The following is a 22,892-nucleotide window of genomic DNA, read 5'->3' as shown; positions in this document are numbered from 1 at the left end:
TACGCGTCTCATCCACGATGGTGAACAAGAGATGCAAAGAACAATTCATTAGGGTTATTAACCGTATTACATTCGGTGAGGCTTCTTTCTCTTCTTATGGATGAAATGACTGGCCATCGTAGCATGCAATACTGACTATTTCTCTAAACGGAGTAAAACCGATGGGCTGGACGTTATTTATCGCCGCACCTGCAGTTACTGCAGATTTGCTGCCTCCATACGTACAAAAATCTTGAGAATCCGGAATCTTTCCCAGGGAGTGGAAGAAGGGGATGATCGTTAAGATTTCAAAAACAGGCACCCGGTTTGAGTGTGACAATTGGAGGGGGATCTGCGTGCTACCTCCCGTCACAAAGATAATAGCTAAAATAATGCTGGAACTGATCAAAGAACATCTTGAAAACTTGATCGACAGAGAGCAGGCTCGTTTCCGCTCCAGATCCTGCTGCATCAACCACATCAACACCCTGCGGATCATTTTGGAACAGTGCGCGAAATTTAGATTTTCGCTACACCGATTTCGAATTAAGTTCACATTGTCCTGTGTTAGTCTGCTTTCTATGTTGCTATAGGGGTTTAAGACATGGAAAGTGACGTCCAATATGCGGCGTATAATCGGAGTAAGCTAGGTTGAGGTGGGTGGTTCATTACAACCGTATGGATGCGGATGATCTAGCCCAGAAAGTGTATAAGGGCAATGTTTATGGTAGCAAAGAAGACAGACAGGAGCGATGGCGTAGACCAGGACATCAAACAGCTTTTAAGAACATCGAATTGGTGGACCTCGGTGGAAAATCGGGATGCCTAGAGGTCCTTATTAAGGCAGGCCTAGACTGGATACCGGCTGTTGCGCGGTTAATAATGCTAATGATTTCGTGAAAAAAATTAAGAGATGATCTCATTTGTACGATCAACAGTCACCAGGTATGCTGAAGAATCGCCCAACCAAGTCAAAAACTTGATCCACATGGAAGAAACGCATCCACCATAAGTTCCACGGCGATAAAAAGCTAACTGGCAAATTTACAAGAACGCTAATCAGGAATAATAGAAAACGATTGTTGGTACCCAAGTTGTCCATTGCAAAGATCTTTACGATTAACTGAACACCCGGGATGGCGGGAGAGATTTATACCGCCTTGTCAAAAGCCGACATGAACGCACACAGGATATCGGACACTTTCCTTACTTTCCTTATCGATCGACTAGCCACAACGGATAGATGCGAGAATATTCATCTTCCATTTTCACAAGAACTATTGACATTTGGAGTGATTCCACCTACGAAACTGTAGTTGAGGAAAGAATCAAATGATTGAAATCGGAGAAAATAACAGGACATGACGACATCGGAGCTGAGCTCTGGAAAGCGAATAGCTGGGACACAACTTATTCGAAAATGGACTGATTGCCCATGCAACATGGTCTAAGATTGAATCTGAATAAGCCAGAATTTTCGACAACTGCGGAGTGGAGTTCCACAAATGTCGTTCTTTGTAATTGACATATCGTATTCAAAATTTTTGCTATTTTCGTCCACATTTTCGCCTTCTATGGTTCTGAGTATTAGCCATCTATAAAAGACAATGAAAGGCGTCTCGCGGTAATGAGGACGAAGATGTTGTGTTGTTCTAGTTGCGTAACACGCGATACATTTGAAATGAGGACGTCGACGATAATTCACTCGCCAAGATCCATATCCATACCCAAATAGGCGGTCGAAACAACGGTGGCTTGATGCGCTGATGGTGATTTGACAGCCTTTCGTGCATTAGGATTTGACAGAGCAAAATGGAGCAACTGATCGAGATGAGCCGACCCAGCTTCTCGACGGGACAAAGGCTGAAGAAGAAAAAGAAGAGGTCCCAGTGGACGACTCGTTGATGTTTAAGTAGGAAGAGCTGAAAAATGTCCGATCTTTCCTCTACTTTATTAATGGAAAGCGCTTGGTAGTACTGGAAAAGGGGAAGCATAAATTATGGTCCCGAAGATACCACCTGTGTGTGTGTGTATGGTGGGGGAGAAGCTACAGCTTCTCAGCACTCAGGCCGCGTTGGCCCATTGTACTCGCCACTCCCGTAAGATACCACCTAGCATAACGTTAAAAATAACTTCTAAAAGCCGTGGGATGACTGCCTTCCTGACTTGTTTAGTATGTAGATGTATAAAAGCGGGTGACGGCAGTTACTCCCGACCTCTAGGAATGCTATAACCAAATTGTATCTACGATTAATTTAGTTCAGAATTGTTCGACAATAAGGCACTTACCATTGATAACATTCACTGTCACTGTTACGCTAGGGCTGTTTGATGGACTACATGTATAATTCCCTGTGTCTTGTTTCTTCATTGATTCTATTGTTAAGGATCCAATCTGAAAAGGGAAAATATTTACTTAAATTATTTTTTATATAATAAATTCTAATAGTTTAAGCTAAAATTTGAAATACACACATGAGGTAAATTTTCACTCCAGGAAGCTACTTTCGGGCACTTCCAGTGTAAATGTTGAAGCTGGTAGTTTTTGAGGGCATAGGGAATGAACTTATGGGCCTGTTCCATTTTATTAGGTTCAGATTCGCCCCACATTCAGGAATTGTTGTGATCTCTGACATCTTCAGGCTCTTGGGATCATAGGCTAGACGTAGAATTGCATTGAATATGGGGTCATGTAGGTGATTGGGATCTTCGAAAGTTCTTTCACCACTCCCCCCGCGTCGAAGTTATAGTCGACAGCGCTATTTAGTGCCTCGAGCAAGTTATGTGGAGCTTTTCTTTAGCATAACCATAGATTCGTGTCCAAATGGCTCAAGCGGTTAGAGCGCTGAGTTGTCATAGCGTAAGGCCGCGGTTCAACTTGCTGGTGGCAGAGGGATTTATTATCGTGATTGGAGGTCGGATACCAGTCGACTCAGGTGTGAATGAGTACCTGAGTTAATTAAGGGTAATGTTCTTGGGCGAGCGCAATACTGGCCACATTGCCTCCTATAGGGTACTGTAACCCTGTAGTTCATCGTTACGATCTTGAATGAAGGGCTGTACCACACCTCAAGGCCCTGATCCAATATGGGTTGTTGCATCAACGATTATTATTATTATTATAGATTTGTCTGGAGTAGTATACCATCTTCGGTAAATGAGAAGGAATACATTTTGCAGGTGTCTTTTAAAATAGTGGATTGAGTCACAAGCCTCGGAAAAATGCTAGGGCGTCCACTTCAGTCGACGCGGCAGGACGGGTCCCGGTCCTGTCGAGAAATGGGCAAGAGTTCTTGATGCGTGGATGACATCACGACGTAAGTTAGTCCGAACAAAATGAATATGTGTCTGCACGCTAAATGTTGACAGCCTTACTGGAAAGACCGCGGAACTCATAAAAGCCCTTCGGAAACCGCTCATTAATATCTGCGCGAAACCCGATGGTCTGGTGTCAAAAGCTGCGACATTGAACGCGAACGCGGTAAAAATGGTTAAAACTTCTTTATTTTGGCAGCCTGCACACATGTGGGTGAAAAAACAGATGGTAACAGGTGCCATGGGGGAAGGGGTCGATTTTGCGGACTTCCATGACCTTGTACTTATGAATACATGCTTCATCAAACGATTGTCTCATCTTCCTACATTTTATAGTGGGAACAGTAAAACGCAAATCAACTATATTCTTATAAGACACCGACATTTTTCCATCGTCACTGATTGCTAAGCCGTTCCCTATAAGACCATCGTACCTCAACATCGGCCATTGATTGCCGTCCTACGAATTAAGCCACCGATATGACAGCATAAGGAACGCACTGGCCCAACGCATATTAAGTAGTGACGATTTCGTGAAAAGAAAGAAGAAATGATCTCACTTACGCGAGTACCAACCATTGCAAATGTGGAAGAATCATGGAACCAAATGGCCTCTGCAACTCTCGGCGTCACAAAGCTGGGTAAGCTGTACATCAACTGAGATACTTGGCTTTGGCAATACGATGTTGAAATGAAAGTTCGTGAAAAGAAACGCCTCTACCACAGATTTCTCGACGATAAAACACTGGAAGCAGGAACCAGGAAGCAAAGAAAGTAGTCGCTGTCACCCGAGCGGACCATTACAAAAATGTTTAGGATAAATTGGACACTCGGAATGGCGAGAGAACTGTATCGACTTGCCAAAATGCGAGACGAACGCACACAGGATATTGAACACTCCTGTTGCGTTAATGACAGGAACGGTATTTCGCTTACCAACCGTCGAGCTGCAACGGATAGATGGCGAGAATACTTCGAACAGATTTCAACTGAAGAATTTGCTCATCCTCCACTTCCACAATCATTGCCGACATTTGGAGAAGCTCTACCTTTCAGCGCAACTCGATCAGTCTGCACGGGGACTCATCTGAAGTGGCTTCGGTCACGAAACCTTACCAGGGGTATACTGGTACCATGGGAACCGGAGTAGCCCCTGGACTCTTATACTTCGGGAGAATTCCTGTTGTATATGAGTATAGCTCGGTTGTTTGCCGTTGGCCCCCTAGTGGAAGCTTCGTGGGGGCTGTTGGTGATGTTCAAGCGAGAAGAGACCTTCGGGCCTCGGCGTGGTGTTGCGTTTCAACATGGGTACCGTACTCCTTAGTTCGGTAGAGATTTAGGTAGGTCTTGCACCCACCAGTATGGATGTTAAGCCATGTACTTGCATAGACTGGTACCGTTGTTGCTTGTCACAGCGGGGCTCTGATTGTGGTCCCAAAATCAATGCGTGTCTTAAGAAGACCGTAGGATTAAGTCTCCACGACAGGTACCTACGTTAAAACCCAAGGACTTAACTGTCAGCGGAACTGAAGTCGAGGAAGCTATAAAACGGATGAAATCGGGGAAAACTGCAAGACCTGACTACATCGTATGTAAACTCTGGAACGCGAAGAGCTGGGACCCATTACTGTGGCTTAGTGAATTCTTCTTCTTCTTCTCCGGGTTATTCAGGAAGGAAGAATACTATCTGACTGGCAAGAAAGTACCAATGTTCCAATATGGTAGTCCAGCAAAATGTCCGAATTACCGTCCGATCCGGTTACTTTCCCATACCATGAAGATTCTTGTACGCATTCTTGACAACCGTATTTGTGAAATCGTTGAAATAACTGTAAATCAAGCGTTGCGCGGTTACTCATGGAGAAGCATCGGCTTCTTTACATTGCATTTCTGGATCTGGAGAAAGCGTTCGATCGTATGCTACACGAGCTCATCTGGTATGCTTTACGGCAACACCAGCATAACTCATGCGATGGGTTCAATTGCTCTACCACGATCAGAAAAGGAAAACTCGAAATATGGCGGGCGTATCAAAACCGCTTCGTGTCTCTGTTGTTGTTCATCAAGGAAGCGCCCTCTAACCACTCCTCCATCACACGGGACATCCTATGTCCAGCGTCCTACTTTATGCAGATAATGTTTTCCTAGCATCACATACCAAAAATGCCCTCGAGTAACTTCTCCAAAAATGGAATTATCGCCTCTTGCAACACGGTCCCAGATGAATCTATACAAAATTGAATTTTCGACGACCGATCCCCCTGAAACAGACACAATCAATGTCAGCGATAGTGACCTGCTATCAGCCAACAGAGAACTGCGTTTTGAAATGGCTTCACGCATTAACGCAATCTGGATGAAGTGGCATTCCACAGCTCGTGTTTTTTGTGATCGACGTATCAACGAACGTTTCAAATCTAAAATTTACCACAATGTTGTCCGTCCTGTTACCCTATATGGTTGTGAGTGTTGGCCGACTATAAAAGGGAATGAACGGCGCCTTGCGGTAATGGAGACGAAGATGTTGCGTTGAAATAGTGACGTGACATGTTTTAATCATATCTAAAATGAGGATATCCGCGATCGTTTGGGGGTTGAACCGATCGAGGAGAAACTGCAAGTGAGGCATCTTCGATGGTATGATCACGCAACTCGCGACGAGAGTTCACTTGCCAAGATTGATCTGAACATTGTATTCGATCGTAAACGACCAAAAGGCAGGCCGAAACAACAGTGGCTTGATACGAGATCGCATCCAGATTAGGCATTTGATACAGTCAAATGGCGAAACCGATCACGTCGAGCCGACCCCGCTTGCGGACGGCACAAAGGCTGAAGGGAAATAAATTAACTTGTACAAGGGACATCCCCTATCAAATCCCTTTGGTGTACGGTCAGGCATCTACCAACCAAAAACGTTATCGATTGGCGTAGGTATATAGACAGGTCAAAATACCGGGTTTAGCGGAGAAAAGAAATGGAGAGTGGTGGTCGATTTCCGTAAATTAAATGAGAAGAATATATAGGACTCCTTTTCCTTTCCCTAATAGAAGACATAGTGAACCAATTTGACGTATTTCTCCACACTGGACTTAGCTATAAAACTACACACACTAGATTTCATAGTTACATTGACATCAGCAGTGGTCATAATTCAGTGGCACTGCACTGCAGTCTGCAGTCGCACCACTTCTCGCATTATATTTTGGATTGGGACCATGAATTAGTTCATAATTGGTGTTGCGTGAGGATCATAAATGCCGCGACAATCGACCGTCCAGTTCGCTATTCTTAACATATGCTTACCATTTGCGGAACAAATTTGCGGCATTAATCGTCCATTTACATCGAATAACTCGCCCAGAGCGTCCTGGTAATTGTGATTTTATTCATGACTATATAGAGGCAGGACATGAGGCAACATAATTCGGCGAATTCATGTTTTCATGGATTAAATAGATATTGGCATCTACATTAGACGATTAAAGTAAAATGTCGGTTGAAAGACACATCTCGCAAAACAATTAGTAATTAAATGTCCCCACTCATGGGTATAAGTGCCCTTCATGTGTTGGCATGGCGCTAATCAAAGCTTCCAGGTATTCCTGGGGCATTTTGTTTCAAATGTGAAGTATCATATTTCAAAGGTAATGGTCTTCAGCTGCATCCTGCATACGTACTTCAAATAATTCCAAGTATTTTCAATTGGATGGAGGTTCGGACTTTGTGCAGGCCAATCCAAAATATGTGTCTCTCAGCTTTGTAAGAACGTTAACACTTTAAAGTTCTGGGTTTTCTATATTCTTTAATAATAATTGGCAGTATTAATTATCTTTGCCGCAGTATATGCTAGGGCCTTATCGTATTGGAAAGTGAACTCATAATTTTCCGCAAACATATCAACAATTAAACAAAAATCAAACAAACGGAAACATTTTTTTTTTTACAAAATCGGTTTATAACTATTTTGAGTTATGTTACAATCTACAAAGGCAAGGCTCCCCGTACCACGCGTGGTAAAGCAACCGATCACCATTACTCGAGTTTGGTTGAGGTTTTTAATGATTAATATCAAATTGTCATAAGTTCTTCGAATTGGCATCTCACATAAAGTCGTCCATTTGATTAATGCGAATAGAAATTACACCCGCTGGGAAAGATGACTGGATCTCAATGATCCTCATTCCATTTGTTATGCTGCGAGCCCACTTTAATTTTTGGGAGAACACGCTTAGCCCGCCTCCAAAAATTCCCCCCAGCACTCCCTTTCCAACAAATGTCAAATGTCGGTTTGTGAAAGTACTAATCGAAACCTTTCAGTTGATACCCAACATGGCTATATTTGGTGAAAAGAATTCTACACCCCCTTTTTGTATGTATGAGGATCACATCTTAAACCCAACGTAGATAGATGTAGCTTCCTGCATGTGCGAGCGTTCTCAGTCTCCACCTTCTCACCAAATTTTGTGTCAATCGATTTAACTGTTTATGAGAAAAGTGCGTGTGATAGATAGAAGGACAGATAGACATACAAACGGAAGGACCGGCAGACATTGAACCGATTTTAATTGTTTACAGACAAAATCTTCAAAGGAACCACTGACAAATTGCAGCTTTTCCGGACTCCTCTTTCGACTTGAAATTCCTCTGAGATATCGTTCATAAGGGGCGGAACATCACCGGATATCATGCGACTCAGAATCGTGGTGAAGGGATTAGTCCACCTTATCAAAACAGGTCCACCTCACAAAACAGTGTCAATGAAAACGGATTTCGCGTTGTTAATACCTCGAGCGACTTCGAGTTCAGTGCCGTCTTCAGCAGATACAACGCTTCCTAGATAAATAAATTGATCAGCGCCTACGATGCGCTGCTCGTTAATGCTTATAGGGAGAGTGCCATAATTATTCCGGCTGAGCAGACCTTGACTTCGCTGGTGTTTATCGTCAATACAACTCTACTTGTCTGTCCAGGGCCATTTGGCTACGGTCAATAACCTGGTGAGAGAGCAAATAGATGTCATCAGCGTATTTGAGGTGTTTGAGAGAAGATTTCGTCATCTCTTGAAATTGGTTTTCGTATTAGAAATCTGGGAGAAGCATCGATTCTCCTTCATTGCTTCTGTGGGCCTGTGCAAGGCATTTAGCCATGTAATTTGTAATATCAGAGGTTAGCAAGTTGTCCGACCATCAAAACCATGCAACGTGTTACTCGAGTGGTACCAGAAAAGTACCCTGCTCTTGAACTTTTCTTGCAGGCATAATTAGCATTACTTGCTCTTCTGATTCTGATTCAGGAGAGTAGCTTTTTCTGAGAAATAACACTTTGCATGTATTAACGCTTTTATGAGGGACAACTATTGATGATGATCACTTTCTATGTGCTACTCTCATATAATATCCCAGTGAAAGCCATGACCCGGGACAACTAACTTTAGGTTTGTGATTTTTTTTGTTTGGAGAAACTAGCACTGTTTATGTTGAGGGACATCCAGTTCAATGCCGCCGGCAGCAGAAATAATACTTTTTAGAAATGGGAGTTGATCAACGTCTCCGATGTTCAGCCCATTGACCAATCGAACTGAGAATCTAAGTACTGTTGGTGTTTATCTCCAGTTTAAGTCTGCTTGCCTCTCCATCCAAATTTAGAGCGATTTGGCCAAGGTGCGTGATTTGATGAGAGAGCAAATCGATGTCATCAGCTTAGTCGAGGTCCTCTGGGAAAGACGATGACCGTCCATTGAATTCCTCCATGTCACCTGGACAAGGTAGCATGAAGAATGTTATTGATATAATAACAAAGAGAAACAATATCGGTAGCAAGATGCAACCTTGGCAGACTACGTTTTGGATCTCAAATTCCTCTGATGTTTAAAGTCGGTGCAGCCTGTGATATCATATGTCGCTTTAAGCCGCTTTGATAGTAGTAATTAATTTCTCCTGAATGTCCCGCATTTTAATGATTCGTATCTTATTGATGTGGCCAATACTGGATGATCCGGAGGGGAAACCAGCCTAAGGAGGTTTCGGAGTTTGAAGACTTCAGGACGAATGGAAGAAACACATCTACAGTAACTGAAGATGTAGCGATAAATAAATTTGGGGCAAATCTTCGACCACAGTGGCTTGGCTCGCTCGAAGGAATTGTTGGCGGAAATGATTTCTCTCCTACTTTGGGGAACACTCTGTATCCGCATGTTACGGTGACTGCCCACTTCAACTGCAAGAGGCGGAACTTCACCGTATGTGATACAATTAAAAAGCCGTGGTGAAATATTCTTTTCAGCTCTTTATTTGATTGTCATCGTGGATGAGTAGTCAACCGTTAATGTCCCTCACAGAACCCTGGAATGGTTGCCGCCCACATGCCCGTTTTTTTTTAAAATGTGGCACAATTTCGAAATTATTGCCCACGCGACTTGCGTATCACCCGCGGAAAGAACATTTTTAATTACTACCCAGTGCTCATTGATATCCTCAGGCGGCTTAGTCAGGGAATCTGTCGTTCGATCGGCAAGATAACACTCCTACTGTCGAGCGACTGCTGGATTATACAAACGGTCGATTTTGGACTTGGGAGATCACAGTTCTTCAACCTAGCGAGAAGTGCAGGCGCAACATGAAAGAAAACGTACGCCATCAAATCAGATGGTAATCCCTTTCGAAGTCGATGTCAGCGGCCCTCTTGTTGCGCATCAATTTACTGCTGATCGCAAAGTTGTCAGTTTGATTCTCCCATCATATGCCCGAGCAAGGTGCTGGCAGAGCAAACCTTGCCATTCAGATCACCCATCACGATCACAATGTCACCTTTAGCGGCCTCCCCTGAATAGCGTTTAATTGTTTGTAGAATACATCCATCTCCACTATATCGGAAGTCTCTACTGGTGTCCCAGGTCAAGCGGGCGCACCTTAAGGTAGCCGTCAGAAAAAACCTGCCATCGAAATCCCGTTTGATACCACATTCGCTTTCAGAGTACACAAGCACGTTGCCGCAGAAGACAGAGGAGTACTCTTCAGAGAACTTACTTCGCTTAGGCCCAGAATATTCAACTTAAATAGTTGGAGTTCTTGCTCCTGTTGGAAGAAAGGTATTTTGTAGACCCTCACTACCGTTTTCGAGGAGCGTGCGTTCATTCCAGAGACCAATCATAGTCCATTTTCGATAACCAAAGGTCGTAGCCGCGAGATCAGTCCCTATCCGAGGCGTTGTTGAAGTTTCAGTACAGTTTCAAAATTTGCAGGTTGTTAGCCCATAAGTTTCTATCCGTTTAAGTGTACATAGTACGAGAAGCATATTTTAAATGATTTTACCTCATACTGGGTGTATTTATAGACTGCATACTCTCTCTTGCTCCCTATTTATTCTAATAGCTTCGTCCATTTTATTGAGAACTAACTGAAACAAAATCTTTTCTTTTGGACCTCAGTATCATCATCATCAACGGAGCAACAACTGGTATCTAGGCCTGCCTTAATATGGAACTCCACACATCCCGGTTTTGCGCCGAGGTCCACCAATTCGATATCCCTAAAAGCTGTCTGGCGTCCTGACCTACACCATCGCTCCATCTCAGGCAGGGTCTGCCTCGTCTTCTTTTTCTATCATAGATTTTGCCCTTATAGACATTCCGGGTGGGATCATCCTCATCCATACGGATTAAGTGACCCGCCCACCGTAACCTATTGAGCCGGATTTTATCCACAACCGGACGGTCATGGTATCGCTCATAGATTTCGTCATTATGTACGTTACGGAATCGTCCATCCTCATAGAGGGGTCAACAAATCTTCGGAGGATTCTTCTCTCGAACGCTGCCAAGAATTTGCAATTCTTCTTGCTAAGAACCCAAGTCTCCGAGGAATACATGAGGACTGGCAAGATCTTGTACAATAAGAGCTTTGACCCTATGGTGAGACGTTTCGAGCGAAGCAGCTTTTGTAAGCTGAAATAGGCTCTCTTAGCTGACAACAACCGTGTGCGGATTTCATCATCATAACTGTTATTGGTTGTGATTTTCGACCCCAGTATGGTGACAAAATATAGCTTAATACTTTTGGCTCGTTTTAAAGATATTTAAAATAAAATTAATTATGTAATTGGTCATAGTAATTCGATTCACTTAGGTTAAGAGTTCATTGTACCATCCCCTGGAAGGTTACTCAGCAACTCGTAGCTTTTTAGAAATTTAAATACGTCCAGTAAGAGCAGGGAATCTTCTTTCAGGAAAATCCAAACAATCTACCTTCTGTCTCAAATCATAGGCTCCTGATTATTTCAAGGGATTGGATCGATTGAATTTGACGTGGAATTCAGGTAAACTTTCGGCTTATCAGCGCTATTTGCAGGCATGCTACCTGCCGGTATCTGTACATTACGTTTTCCTAAAAAAATCAGCCCGCGGCCGAGGCGTGGATTTTGGTGGCCTGACTAAATTCCTATGCCTCTAGAAATCTGTAGAAGACATGTTTTCCAACTAACCGTAACAAATCTGCCATTTATAAATATATTAGCATTTGTAATTATTGAATCAACTTACCGTTGTGTGAACTTCACCATCGGCTTCAGGTATTCCTTTCACAACCTTCATTTGAATTCCACGTCGATTTTCGGCGAGGAGCTGTTTCGTTCCATGGTACCAAATAATAAAAGACGGTGGTTCAAGTGCTCCTCTAACTATACAGCGAATTGTTACAGAACTACCAGCTTTCACGTAGCGATCAGCATCCCCTACCAGCTCTGTCCTAGGAACTGTAAAGAAAGAAGTGTTTTAAGTTTTGAAATTTATATTGGGGGTTCTTAGGAAATTTCTTTAGTCATATTTTTATGACCTGATTAACTGTAGCGATTTGTAGGGGTCCTATGGTTACAGCCCAAGTTGTTCATTAGCTGGTTGCACATAACGCTATTACTAAATACCAAAACTTGTCTATCAGTTACATTTTGAATGAACTTGTCTAACACAATTCAAGGCCCTGATCCTACATGGATCGTGGTGTCAACGATTATTATCAGTATTATTATCAACAGCGCAATAACCAGTATCCGGTCAAGACCTGCCTCAGTAAGGAACTAACATATTCGTTTGACAAAAAGGTCCCTGAAAGTTGTCTGGCGTCTTGGCCTACGCTATTGTCCCATCTCAGCCACGTCTTTCTTTTCCATCGTAGGCATTACCCTTATCGACTTCCCAGGCTGGATTATCCTAACCCACACGGATTATGTGACCCGCCCCATGGCAACCAATTGACCAGGATTTTATCCACAACCAGAACTGGCAAATTTTGTACAGTAACAGCTTCGACCCTATGATGAGACATTTCGAGTGGACCAGTTGGAGTGCAGTGTCTTTAGTATGGGCCAATGATGTTCTGGGTCTATGGGGCTATCCAGCCTAGCAAGTTAGCGGAGAATATCGTATAGATAGTATTTAGCAACGTGATACCTCTATAATTGCTACACTGCGTGATATTCCCTTTTTAAGGTTTTGTGTAAACACAAAACCTTATTAAAATCGGTTTACTGTCTGTCTGTCTGTCCGTCTGTCTGTCTGTCTGTCTGTCTGTCTGTCTGTCTGTCCGTCACACGCATTTTTCTCGGAGACGGTTATAGCGATTGACACCAAATTTGGTAGAAAGGTGGAAACTGTGAACGGTCATGCATATAGTGAGTAACATCCTTTTACCACGATTTTAAGGGGGGTCCCCATACATGCAAAAGGGGGGTGTACATTTTTTTTTTCATCAAATATAGTCATGTGGGGTATCAAATTAAAGGTCTCGGTTAGTACTTTTCGAAGCCGGTCTTAGTTTTGACTTTTGTTAAAAAGGTGGGGAGTGCGGGGAGTTGAAAGTGGTCATTTTTTTAACGAACCCATTCTCAGGAACTATAATACCAAACCGAAAAATCAGAGGGCTGCCACTGTATGGTGCCTAGGCTCCGAAATACCCTCCATACCGATACCTTTCCAAATAAAGTTAATAATAGTATATTACTATAATTTTTAGTAATTGACAGGAAAACCCTCCTTAAGTTCACCCTAGAATCACAAAATTTTGCAACTATATAGGCTAGAGTATGGAGCATGATCCTACCAAATTTAGTGAAAATGTCACTATTACTAACAAAGTTACACTAGGTCAAAACTGTCGCTCGTCTGCAAATTCAAGACTATGAATGTCAATATCACTTGAAAATGGCTATTTTCACATAATATATGCATATTTTACGTGCTAGATGCTAATGGGACAAATACACACTCAAATCTCTTTATAAAAGAAATACACAAAACCTTTCATACCTGAAGCGTCTAGCTTCCGGTTTCTCGACTTGTTTATGTATGAGCCAGTCATCAGGGATTGATTCGCTGTCCCCCACCTTCAGCGTTAGTTGACGAACAACTTGCTGTAGTTGGTCGCCTCCATATTTAACCAAATGGATTGTAATTCAAACCAGGTACTTTTAACAACCATTCCGTGCGATACTGCTAACTGAATAATCCACAGTCCGTTATCATTGGTATCCCTATGTAAGCTATGGGAGTCGACGTATCGCCCGAATACGAGCTCCGTCCCTACTTGACTGTTGAAATCTCCAAGTATGATTTTGATATCATACTTGGGACAGGTTTCGAAGGTCCGCTCAACTGCCTCGTAGAAGGTATCCTTCTCCGACTCGGCAGTCTCCTTTTAGGGTCGTGAACGTTTATAGGGCATATATTTCCAAATTTGCTTCGAAAGCGCAGTGTGCATAGCCTTTCATAGCTTCCAAACCGGATAACAGCAGGTTTCATTTTTTGGCTGGCTAAGAAACCTACTCTGAGCACATGGTTTATTGGATGGCCCCTATAATATATGGTATAGTCACTCTTCTCCTGGGAAACGTTGTTACATCCGCCCTATATTGGGACAGGGTATCGGCTGGCTGCTTAGCAGCTCCATCTCTGTATACGGAGCGCACATTATTCCGTTGTCGTTGCTGGGTTCATCGTTCTAAAGTCCATCCTGTTCGAGGATCCTTCTGTGGCTTCGTATAGTTGGTTTTCCATGTAGGGTTTTCAGCCCTACCCAACCTCCAACGTGGAAGACCAATTGGTACAATTTGTCGCATTTTTAGGTGCATGAGTCTCACCTTCATTCTTCTCTATCTGCAGCTTTTCCTTAAGAAAGAACTCCCAGCGGTCAAAACGTGGAGGTGGAGATGGGTTTTTGGTAGTAGAGTTGTTAGTGTTGGCTTTGCCAGGTTTTATACTTCATCGTGGGTACTAATCCACGTTTCGCCCGGAGACCTACATTACTCTTTGAGCACGGCTTTTATACCAACACAAAAGGAGAGAGAGCAAGCCTTACGATGCATTGTCGGAGCCATCCAACAAGAAGACTTCAAGGACGAAATCTTCCACTCACAAAGTCATCAACAGCTTCATGCTTCCAACTCAATAAGCGATCTTACTCCGTTTTTAGAACGAACACGGTGTATTATGAGTAGGTAGCATACTTGAAGCAACAAATTTAATCATCGGTGCACTTAGAAGATTCATCGGAAGACCAGGCACTGCTGGAAGATTTTTTATTATAGCCCTATTAATTTTGTTGGAGCACGAAACGAACTACCGGAGCTTAAGGAATCTCTGTATTCAGCCTCAGCTCTAAATACAATAAATTCACGATGCAGCGAAAACCGCATCGATTTTCACTTCATACTCCCCAGGGCACCGCACTTGGGAGGACTTTGGGTAGCTGCTGTTAAAAACGCAAAAAGCTTACTGCGGAAAACCATCGAGTCAGTTACACTCACACGAGAAATGCTAGAGACAGTCCTAGTAAAGATAGAAGCAATTCTCGTATCTGTTGTCGCCATTTCCTGCCGATCTAAATGATTTGGCTGCGTCAACACCTGGCCACTTCCTTATGGGTGAACCCTTAACTGCACAAATCGATCCAGATGATTCACTAGGGAAAACCCCATTATTTTCAAACTGGCGGTAAAAAAAGGCATTAAGCGCGAATTTTTTCAACTCTGGTCCAAGGAATACCTTAAACTCTTACAGCATCGCTATGTTTTGAAACGGCAGTTCTCAATATTGAGATAGACGCCATTGTCGTGATCAAGGATGGTAATTTACTAGTAAAAGAATGGCCATTAAGAAGGTTTATGCGGACTTAAAGAGACAGCGATGGCCTGATTCGAGTCGTTGATGTAAAGATGACAGACAAGGCCAATATATAGCCTGGCTCCACTTCCAGTGAAATACTCACTCCACGCCCAATTTGTGTGTCAAAACATGACTCCATCACGATCACAGGATATAACATCTTCCCAAGTCATATTAAATTCAGTATCCCGACGAAATTGATAAGACTGACTGGGCTGACTCTGACCAATGTGCGAGGCCAGATAAAAGCAGCAGGATTTCTCTCAAGACCATTCGACATCAACAACGGTCTACGACAACGGGATGCCCTATCATGTTTACTCTTTAACCTGGCGCTGGGGAAAGTGATCCGTGATGCTGAGATAAATGCAAGAGGTACGATCCTATTTAAGTTCACCCAACTACTGGCCTATGCTGACGATATCGACATCATGGGAAGAATGACTCGAGACGTACAAACTGCCTTCATCCAGATCGAGCAGGCGGAGATCGGCGCGAGATCTTGGGCTGCACATCAATGAAGGCAAGACAAAGTATATGGTAGCAACGTCAGCATCAAAAACCAACCAACCAACAACATCTAACCGCACTGGTCAAACAGGAAGAATAAAGATAGGAGACTACAACTTTGAGACCGTTGATAATTTCTCCTATCTTGGGTTAAAAATCACAACCGATAACAGTTACGATGATGAAATCCGAGCACGGTTGTTGTTAGCCAAAAGAGACTATTTCAGCTTACAAAAACTGTTCCGCTCGAAACGTCTCACAATAGGATCGAAGCTCTCACTGTTCAAGACAATCATCTTGCCAGTCCTCATGTATTCCTCGGAGACGGTTCTTAACAAGCGAAATTGCGAACTCTTGGCCACGTTCGAGAGACGAATCATCCGAAGAATTTTTGGCCCCCTACATGAGGATGGACGATTCCGTAGCGTACATAACGACGAAATCTATGAGCGATACCATGACCGCCAGATTGTGGATAAAATCCGGCTCAATAGGTTAAGGTGGGGGGATCACTTAATCCGTATGGATGAGGATGATTCAGCCCAGAAAGTCTATAAGGGAAATATCTATGGTAGGAAAAGAAGACGAGGCAGACCCTGCGTCAGATGGAGCGATGGTGTAGGTCAGGACGCCAGACAGCTTTTAGGGATATCGAATTGGTGGACCTCGGCGCAAAACCGGGATGTTTGGAGTTCCTTGATACCGGTTGTTGGGCCGTTGATGATGATGAAGTCATATTAATACTTCCTTCACCTACTTCACTCTGAAAAACAGGAATAGTCGCTGGAAGCAGAAACCTATTCCAACACCTAGTAAAACAAGTAAATTGTGCAAAAGAATGAATTAAGGAAAATGAAGTCACTGTCTCTATTTTCGCTTGAAAATAAGAAGTAGTATAATTCATTGGACTTTATCTTCGATGTGTTCGCTTCCAAATTTTGACAAAAGAGCCACAAGGTCGCAGAAATAATTGGCCTCTTTTGGACCGCGCTTCTCTCTTTTGCAGCTATTGCCAAGACTAATGTCTGCGTGGAAAAGTACTAATCGAGACCTTCCATCTGATACCCCACATGGCTATATTCGTTGAAAAGAAATTTTGTACTCCTCTTTTAGGTGTATACAGTCCCCCGCCCCCTAAAGTTCAACGTACAGCAATGTAATTCACCGAATGCGTGGCGATTCACAGTTCAAACCATTTTACTGAATTGTTTCAGTACGTGAAACCGTTTCTGAGAAAATGATGCGTGACAGACAGACAGACAGACAGTCAAATGACTTTAATAAGGTCTTGTTTTCAACAAAGCCTTAAAGAGAGCGGGAAGAAAACTCCTACTTCAAAAAATAAGGAAATGAATGAGGAAATGGCAAAATTGTATTGTTCGAGGAATTTAAGGAAGAATGGATGTTGATGTTGAATTCTGCATTTTGCAATGGCCTGAGGAGCAAGCAAATTTGAAACAATAATTGGTGAAACAACATTCACACTGCAAATTTGCCTTCCTCTTAACGAAAATTCAACTGTATCTACAGAACAATAAGCAAACGGGAATGTAGTTTCTCTTCTAACTACGCAAGAGAAATTCCTAAAATGTATATCAAAAAGCGTGCCAGAAGCAGAGTAATACTTAAAGAACGTTCTTGTTAAGGCAAATATTTAATTCACTTCGTATCTACGAGTACGATGATATCTTTGCTACTCAATGATGTATATTCTATGGTCTTGCCAAGGAAGGATCTGTTAAAACTTACCAACTACATGCAGATGAACTCTTGCACTAACTTTTGGCTCGGTTGATACTTGGCACTCATAGATTCCGGCATCTCGAGCCTGTACATATTTTATCTGTAGCGTCCAATATTTGTCCGGCTGTTTTAAAGCCTGAAATCTCTCGTCTGCTATAAATATTGATCTGGAAAATATTAAAGGGAATTTATTATTATCTTAAAATGATACTACGGATAAGAGGCAATAAGATAGTGAGTGTGGTTTTAAAAGATTCATTTTATTAACTTGATAGAGTTAAAGTAAAACTTGGTGTATCTTTCACTGCGCTGAAGTAACTTATAAAAATTTATAGAGAGTAGAAGGTTTGTTTCTACATTTGATTACATTTTTGGTGCTAGATTAAAAGAGCTAAGAGCTAGGAATATATGTATCTTTTGCGGTGGCTTGAAATAATTTGGCAATTATGCAGCGATCCCAATTTCGACCTATTTCAAACTCGGAGCCTTCAGTTTATGTAGGCTTATATTGCTCTTCACTATCTAAAGCTATCAGTCCTTTTTCACTTACACGCCTGGTTCTACTGAACGTTTATTGTGGAGCGATATCAGGCACCCGGAGAGAGCGTGATCAAGATCAGTTAAATTAAAAATCAGTAACACAGTCTAGTTCATTAAAAAAGGTAGGAAGTCGGCTACGGTTTCGTACCAGGGCAGAGGCAGCTGATCAGACACTGCGGAAAACACGATTATTAGTTCCTCCAGTTAGAGACACAATTCGTACTAGCGGGTGTCACGACCGATGCGATTAAACTCAACCACGCGTTGGTCGACCTGGACGAGGAATCCGTCATGCTCGTTGCAGACGTGTTGAACCAGTGTTCCTACGGTTGGTTGCAGGACCAGCTCACCAGGCACCTGTCGGTGAGGCAGCAAAGCTGAATCAAATACTGACGGATCTGATCTGTGTCTACCAGATGTGCAGCAACACGTCCCTTTACAGTGTACGACCTTAGTAGGCGCAATTGGTAAACGCAGACGCGGAAGTCTTGATCATCTCCGTCTCCAGACCCAAAAATTATTTCCCCAGTAATCAAAATTAGCGGCAGCAAATTCCACGCCCATCGCAACTTACTGCTATAGGTAAGTAGACGTTAGTCTTGGTTTGCGCCGGACTTTTTCGTGCGTTTTATTTTGGCTGATATCAGTGTTCCTATATTAGACGAAGACTTCCTGCGTCAATATGGTTGAACAACAGCATTCCTTCTATTTAATTTTTGTGTACGTTGCTCATCCACGCATTCGGTCGTTTCTCCAAAAATATAGCAACACTATTACCGAATTTACTTTCTCTCAGCGAATTAAGCATGATGTACAGGATCACATCTAGACTACTGGTTCGCCAATCTTCGCGAAGGTGTGTCGCCTACCACCCCAAAAGTCCGCTGTTGGCCGCAAAGAGTTTGGATAGCTAACTAAGCAAGGTATATGTAGAGGTTCCAACAGCAGTTAGTCATCATCACTCCATATGGTACCCAAGTTCAATGGCGATTGGCGAACTCCTGAATGCCCAGAAGATACAAAACCGGTGCCCCATCCCACTCGAGGCTTTGCGCATTATTTGGCAAACTATCGTGTTTTCTCTACCTTAGATCTTGCCTACCATCAAATCCCTGTAGCCACCGAAGATATTCCAAAGACAGCAATTTGTACACGTTTTGGACTCTTCGAGTTCACACGGATGACTTTGGGCCTATACAATGCGGCGCAAACCTTCCAGAGATTCATTCACTCTGTACTACGAAACTTGGACTTCCGTTTCGTCCACTTGGATGACGTTCTGGTCGCATCTTACATTGAGTCCGAGCATTACGCACATCTCGGGCGCATTTTCTAATGCCTCCTTCAAAATGGCTTAATTTTAGACGTTGATAAATGCAAATTTCTTCAACAGCGGGTGAAATGTCTAGGCCTCTAGGCCATTCAATCACCCCTAACGGCATAAAGCCCGACCCAGACAAGTTGTAAGCGATCACGAGTTTTCTGCTGCCAAGAACGGTCAAAAACCTTAGAAGGTTCTTGGGCATGGTAAACTTCAATCGTCGTTTCCTGCCCAAAGCCACTCACCACCAGGCATTACTTACCGCCTTCCTGTTTGGTGCTAGGATCAAGGATCTGCGAGTGGTTGTGTGGTATCCAGAAACCATCCAAGCGTTTAAAATAACCAAGCAATAACTGGTAGGCACTACTCCTTTCGCATTCCCTCAACAAACTGCACCTCTAGCCGTGTTCGTCAATGCCTCAGATGCAGCAGCAGGCGATGCTCTTCACCAAAAAGTGAATCAAAGCTGGCAATCGTTGGGTTTCTTCCCAAAACAGTTGACTCCCACTCAACGGAATTAGAGCGCCTATGATCGTTAATTAATAGTTGCGTTTCTGAGTATCAAGTATTTCCAATATTCTCTTGAAAGCAGACTGCTCATCTTATTCACGGACCACAAAACCTCTGACTTTCGCCTTACGGAAAAAAACCCGACAAAGTGTCGCAATGGCCAACTTCTGCACTTAACCTACATCAGCCAGTTCACATGAAGGAATTCCCTGTCTTCGGCTCAAATTCCTCTATCCACTGCGAGATCTCCGAAAAGGAACCTAGGCGCTTGGTGTACAATCTTGCGTATCTCGACATTCGGACAAGGAACTGGCTAATATCCAGCAAATATTTCTAGCTGCCCATGAACAAGGATGTGAATTCTTGGGTCAGAAAGTGCATCGTATGCCAACAGGATGAAGTCACTAGACATGCTAGGAAGAAAGAAGCGCTTCCACACTATACACCTCGACATGATAGATTTCGCACGGCTGCAATTATCGGTTCACGATCATTGATCGGTTTACGCAGTGCCGAAGGACATTACAGTACAGTCAAGTGCTGAAGTTCTTTATCGAGAGTGGATTCCGCGCGTTGGTGCTTCCGCCGTCATCACCACAGACCATGGAATGCAATTTCAATCCACTCTTTTCTCGGAGTCCGGAAAGCTCTTGGGATTTAACTATCAGCGGACAACAGCATATCCCCCATAGTCCAATGCGATACTAGAAAGTTAGCATCAAACGGTTAAGGAAGCCATAATGCCGCGGGACGAGCCATCCTGTTTGCAGATCTTTTCTTCTTCTTGGCTGCGGCTTTGCTGAGCTGGTGTACGAGGAAAACTTTCGATGCTCATGCGACCTCGTCCTCGACAGGAGAGACGGCCTTGGAGAGACAGGATTGTTGCGTCTACTACGAGTAACCGCTCTCAGGTTAAAGCCGTCTCCACCATCTCGTAACACGCGGCCGGCACACCACTAGGGAACTTGAAGTTCGTACCCACGTTTTAGTAAAGACTGATGCCCCCGGAAGCCGCTACAGCCACCATATGAATGCCCTTATAAGGTGCACGAGCGAACACTCTTTCACTGTGGATGTCGGTGTCAAGCCAAAGAGGATCTCCTTGGACAGGCTGAAGTCTTTCTTCCAGAAAGCAGATAGCACTGGGAAAAGGTGAGAGCGCCGCGTTCGTTTTAATATCCACAAATCGACCGCAGCCGAGTAGCTTCGCCACGAGTTCTTGGCTCGAAACACCTAGGTTTCAGCTGGGGGCGTAGTTTTGTGATGAAACGATACCAGGCACCTCAAAAGGGCGCGGCCGGCACAGTCAAGTAATCGTGACAAATAGACCATGCCTGCTGGTTTTACAGAAGGAAAGTAGGTTGTGAGATGTTGAATTGATGATATTTTGTTATTTAAATTAAAATAATTTACAAATTTATTAAAAATCAGATATACACTGTAGTAGTATGATGTAAAGGAGATAGTAAAAATTTATCTTAATTAGGTCAAGGAGGAAAATATGAATTAGATGGTCTTGTAAGGTCCCCACACCAGGAGAAATAGGCAGGCTGCTCTTCAAAATCAGCTCGGTCCACCATCAAGTAACAGGAACCGCGAAACAAAATGTGCATCCTCTCTGCTAAAAATATTGAATTAATACTTTTTATGAAGTATCAATGTAATAGAATTACTGGAAGTATTGTTCCTCGTTAGACTCGAAAAATTAATCGATCTAATTCTTAGCAGTTTCGTATGATAGTGCAGCCAAAGTGCAGTTCTGACAAGCCTTGGGCCATGGACCAGAATAAGGAGAAATGTGTTGCGCGATTTCTAGTAAAAATTGGCGATGAGACAAAACTTCCCATTTCAGCGTTGGTCGGACGGAACTGCGTATTGAAACTTAGTCCATTTTGGCATCTTAGTATCTGAGCAATATTATCATGCAGTTTTGGAGTATATGATGCTTATATTTGTCTGCCACGTTTGCATTCTGCAGCCTGCGTGAAACTCTCAGGAGGCCCTGGATTTGGCATGGCCAGGGGATTTGAGTTATTTTTTACCATGTATTTTATCCCCTTTCAAACTATGTCTTCTGAATGACGAGAATTGTTCTAATAGATCGAAATCTGAAATTATATTTGAATACACTTCGCGTCTTATGTAATCCTCTGTGAGGCAGTGAGGACCGTTCCATCATAGTGAGGGCCTCTGCTGCAATCCTTGCTGATCTTTCGTATTTTGGGTATCCGATTTCCGACATAATTTCTGCTGCTGGTTCCTTCTTAAGCCTAGCCAACACTTCGGAAAGTTGCATTTGCATTAAGGTGTGCTTCATGTGCATTACCTCGGTTAACCCTATGCAGCTCCGACCACAGCAGGGTTATTCTTACCTTTCGTCTGTGCGTCAATTGATTTAGTAGAAACGACAGCGTCATGTATAGACTCTGATACGTCACAGTAGCAATAAGGCCTGTTTTTGCTTGCCTTTTAGTACTGAACCCATCGAGGGAACCGAATAGATTCCAGTATTGATAATTCGGCTTGATTTAGCAGATCCTCAGATGAAGCGCTGATCCCAGTTTGCCACATACTTTACATCATGATTTTTTTTTTTTTGCGTCATTGGAGCAAACCACTGTAAAGAATCGTATATGGTCGCAATATTTGATAGCAGTTTCCGTTTCATCAACTTTTTATCTGGGTCGTACTCTACTGTCTTGGACCGTCAATTGCCGGTGAAAGCCTTTCAGAGCATCCCCAAAGTTTTTACTGATGAATCCAGTACTATTTGTTGAAGTCCAATACCCTTATATTCTACTGGAATGTCACCTTACAATT

General features: G+C 43.1%; 1 protein-coding gene across 1 annotated transcript in view; it reads right to left on the bottom strand.

Annotated features, from left to right (window-relative positions):
- The window catches only part of LOC119660162 (zwei Ig domain protein zig-8-like), a 241,780-nt gene that overhangs the window by 13,012 nt on the left and 205,876 nt on the right, over window positions 1-22,892 (bottom strand). The window contains exons 5-7 of the mRNA XM_038068566.1: window positions 17,708-17,868; window positions 11,834-12,045; window positions 2,269-2,374 (exon numbers count right to left, since the gene is read on the bottom strand). Of these exons, the coding sequence (XP_037924494.1) occupies window positions 2,269-2,374; window positions 11,834-12,045; window positions 17,708-17,868 (479 nt within the window). The remainder of the gene's footprint in view (window positions 1-2,268; window positions 2,375-11,833; window positions 12,046-17,707; window positions 17,869-22,892) is intronic.

The sequence above is a fragment of the Hermetia illucens genome, chromosome 6, assembly GCF_905115235.1.
Source record: "Hermetia illucens chromosome 6, iHerIll2.2.curated.20191125, whole genome shotgun sequence".
In the NCBI taxonomy this organism is placed as follows: Eukaryota; Metazoa; Arthropoda; class Insecta; order Diptera; family Stratiomyidae; genus Hermetia; species Hermetia illucens.
The sequence above is the reverse complement of the archived record's forward strand: the minus strand, read 5'-3'. Positions and strand labels throughout refer to the sequence as shown.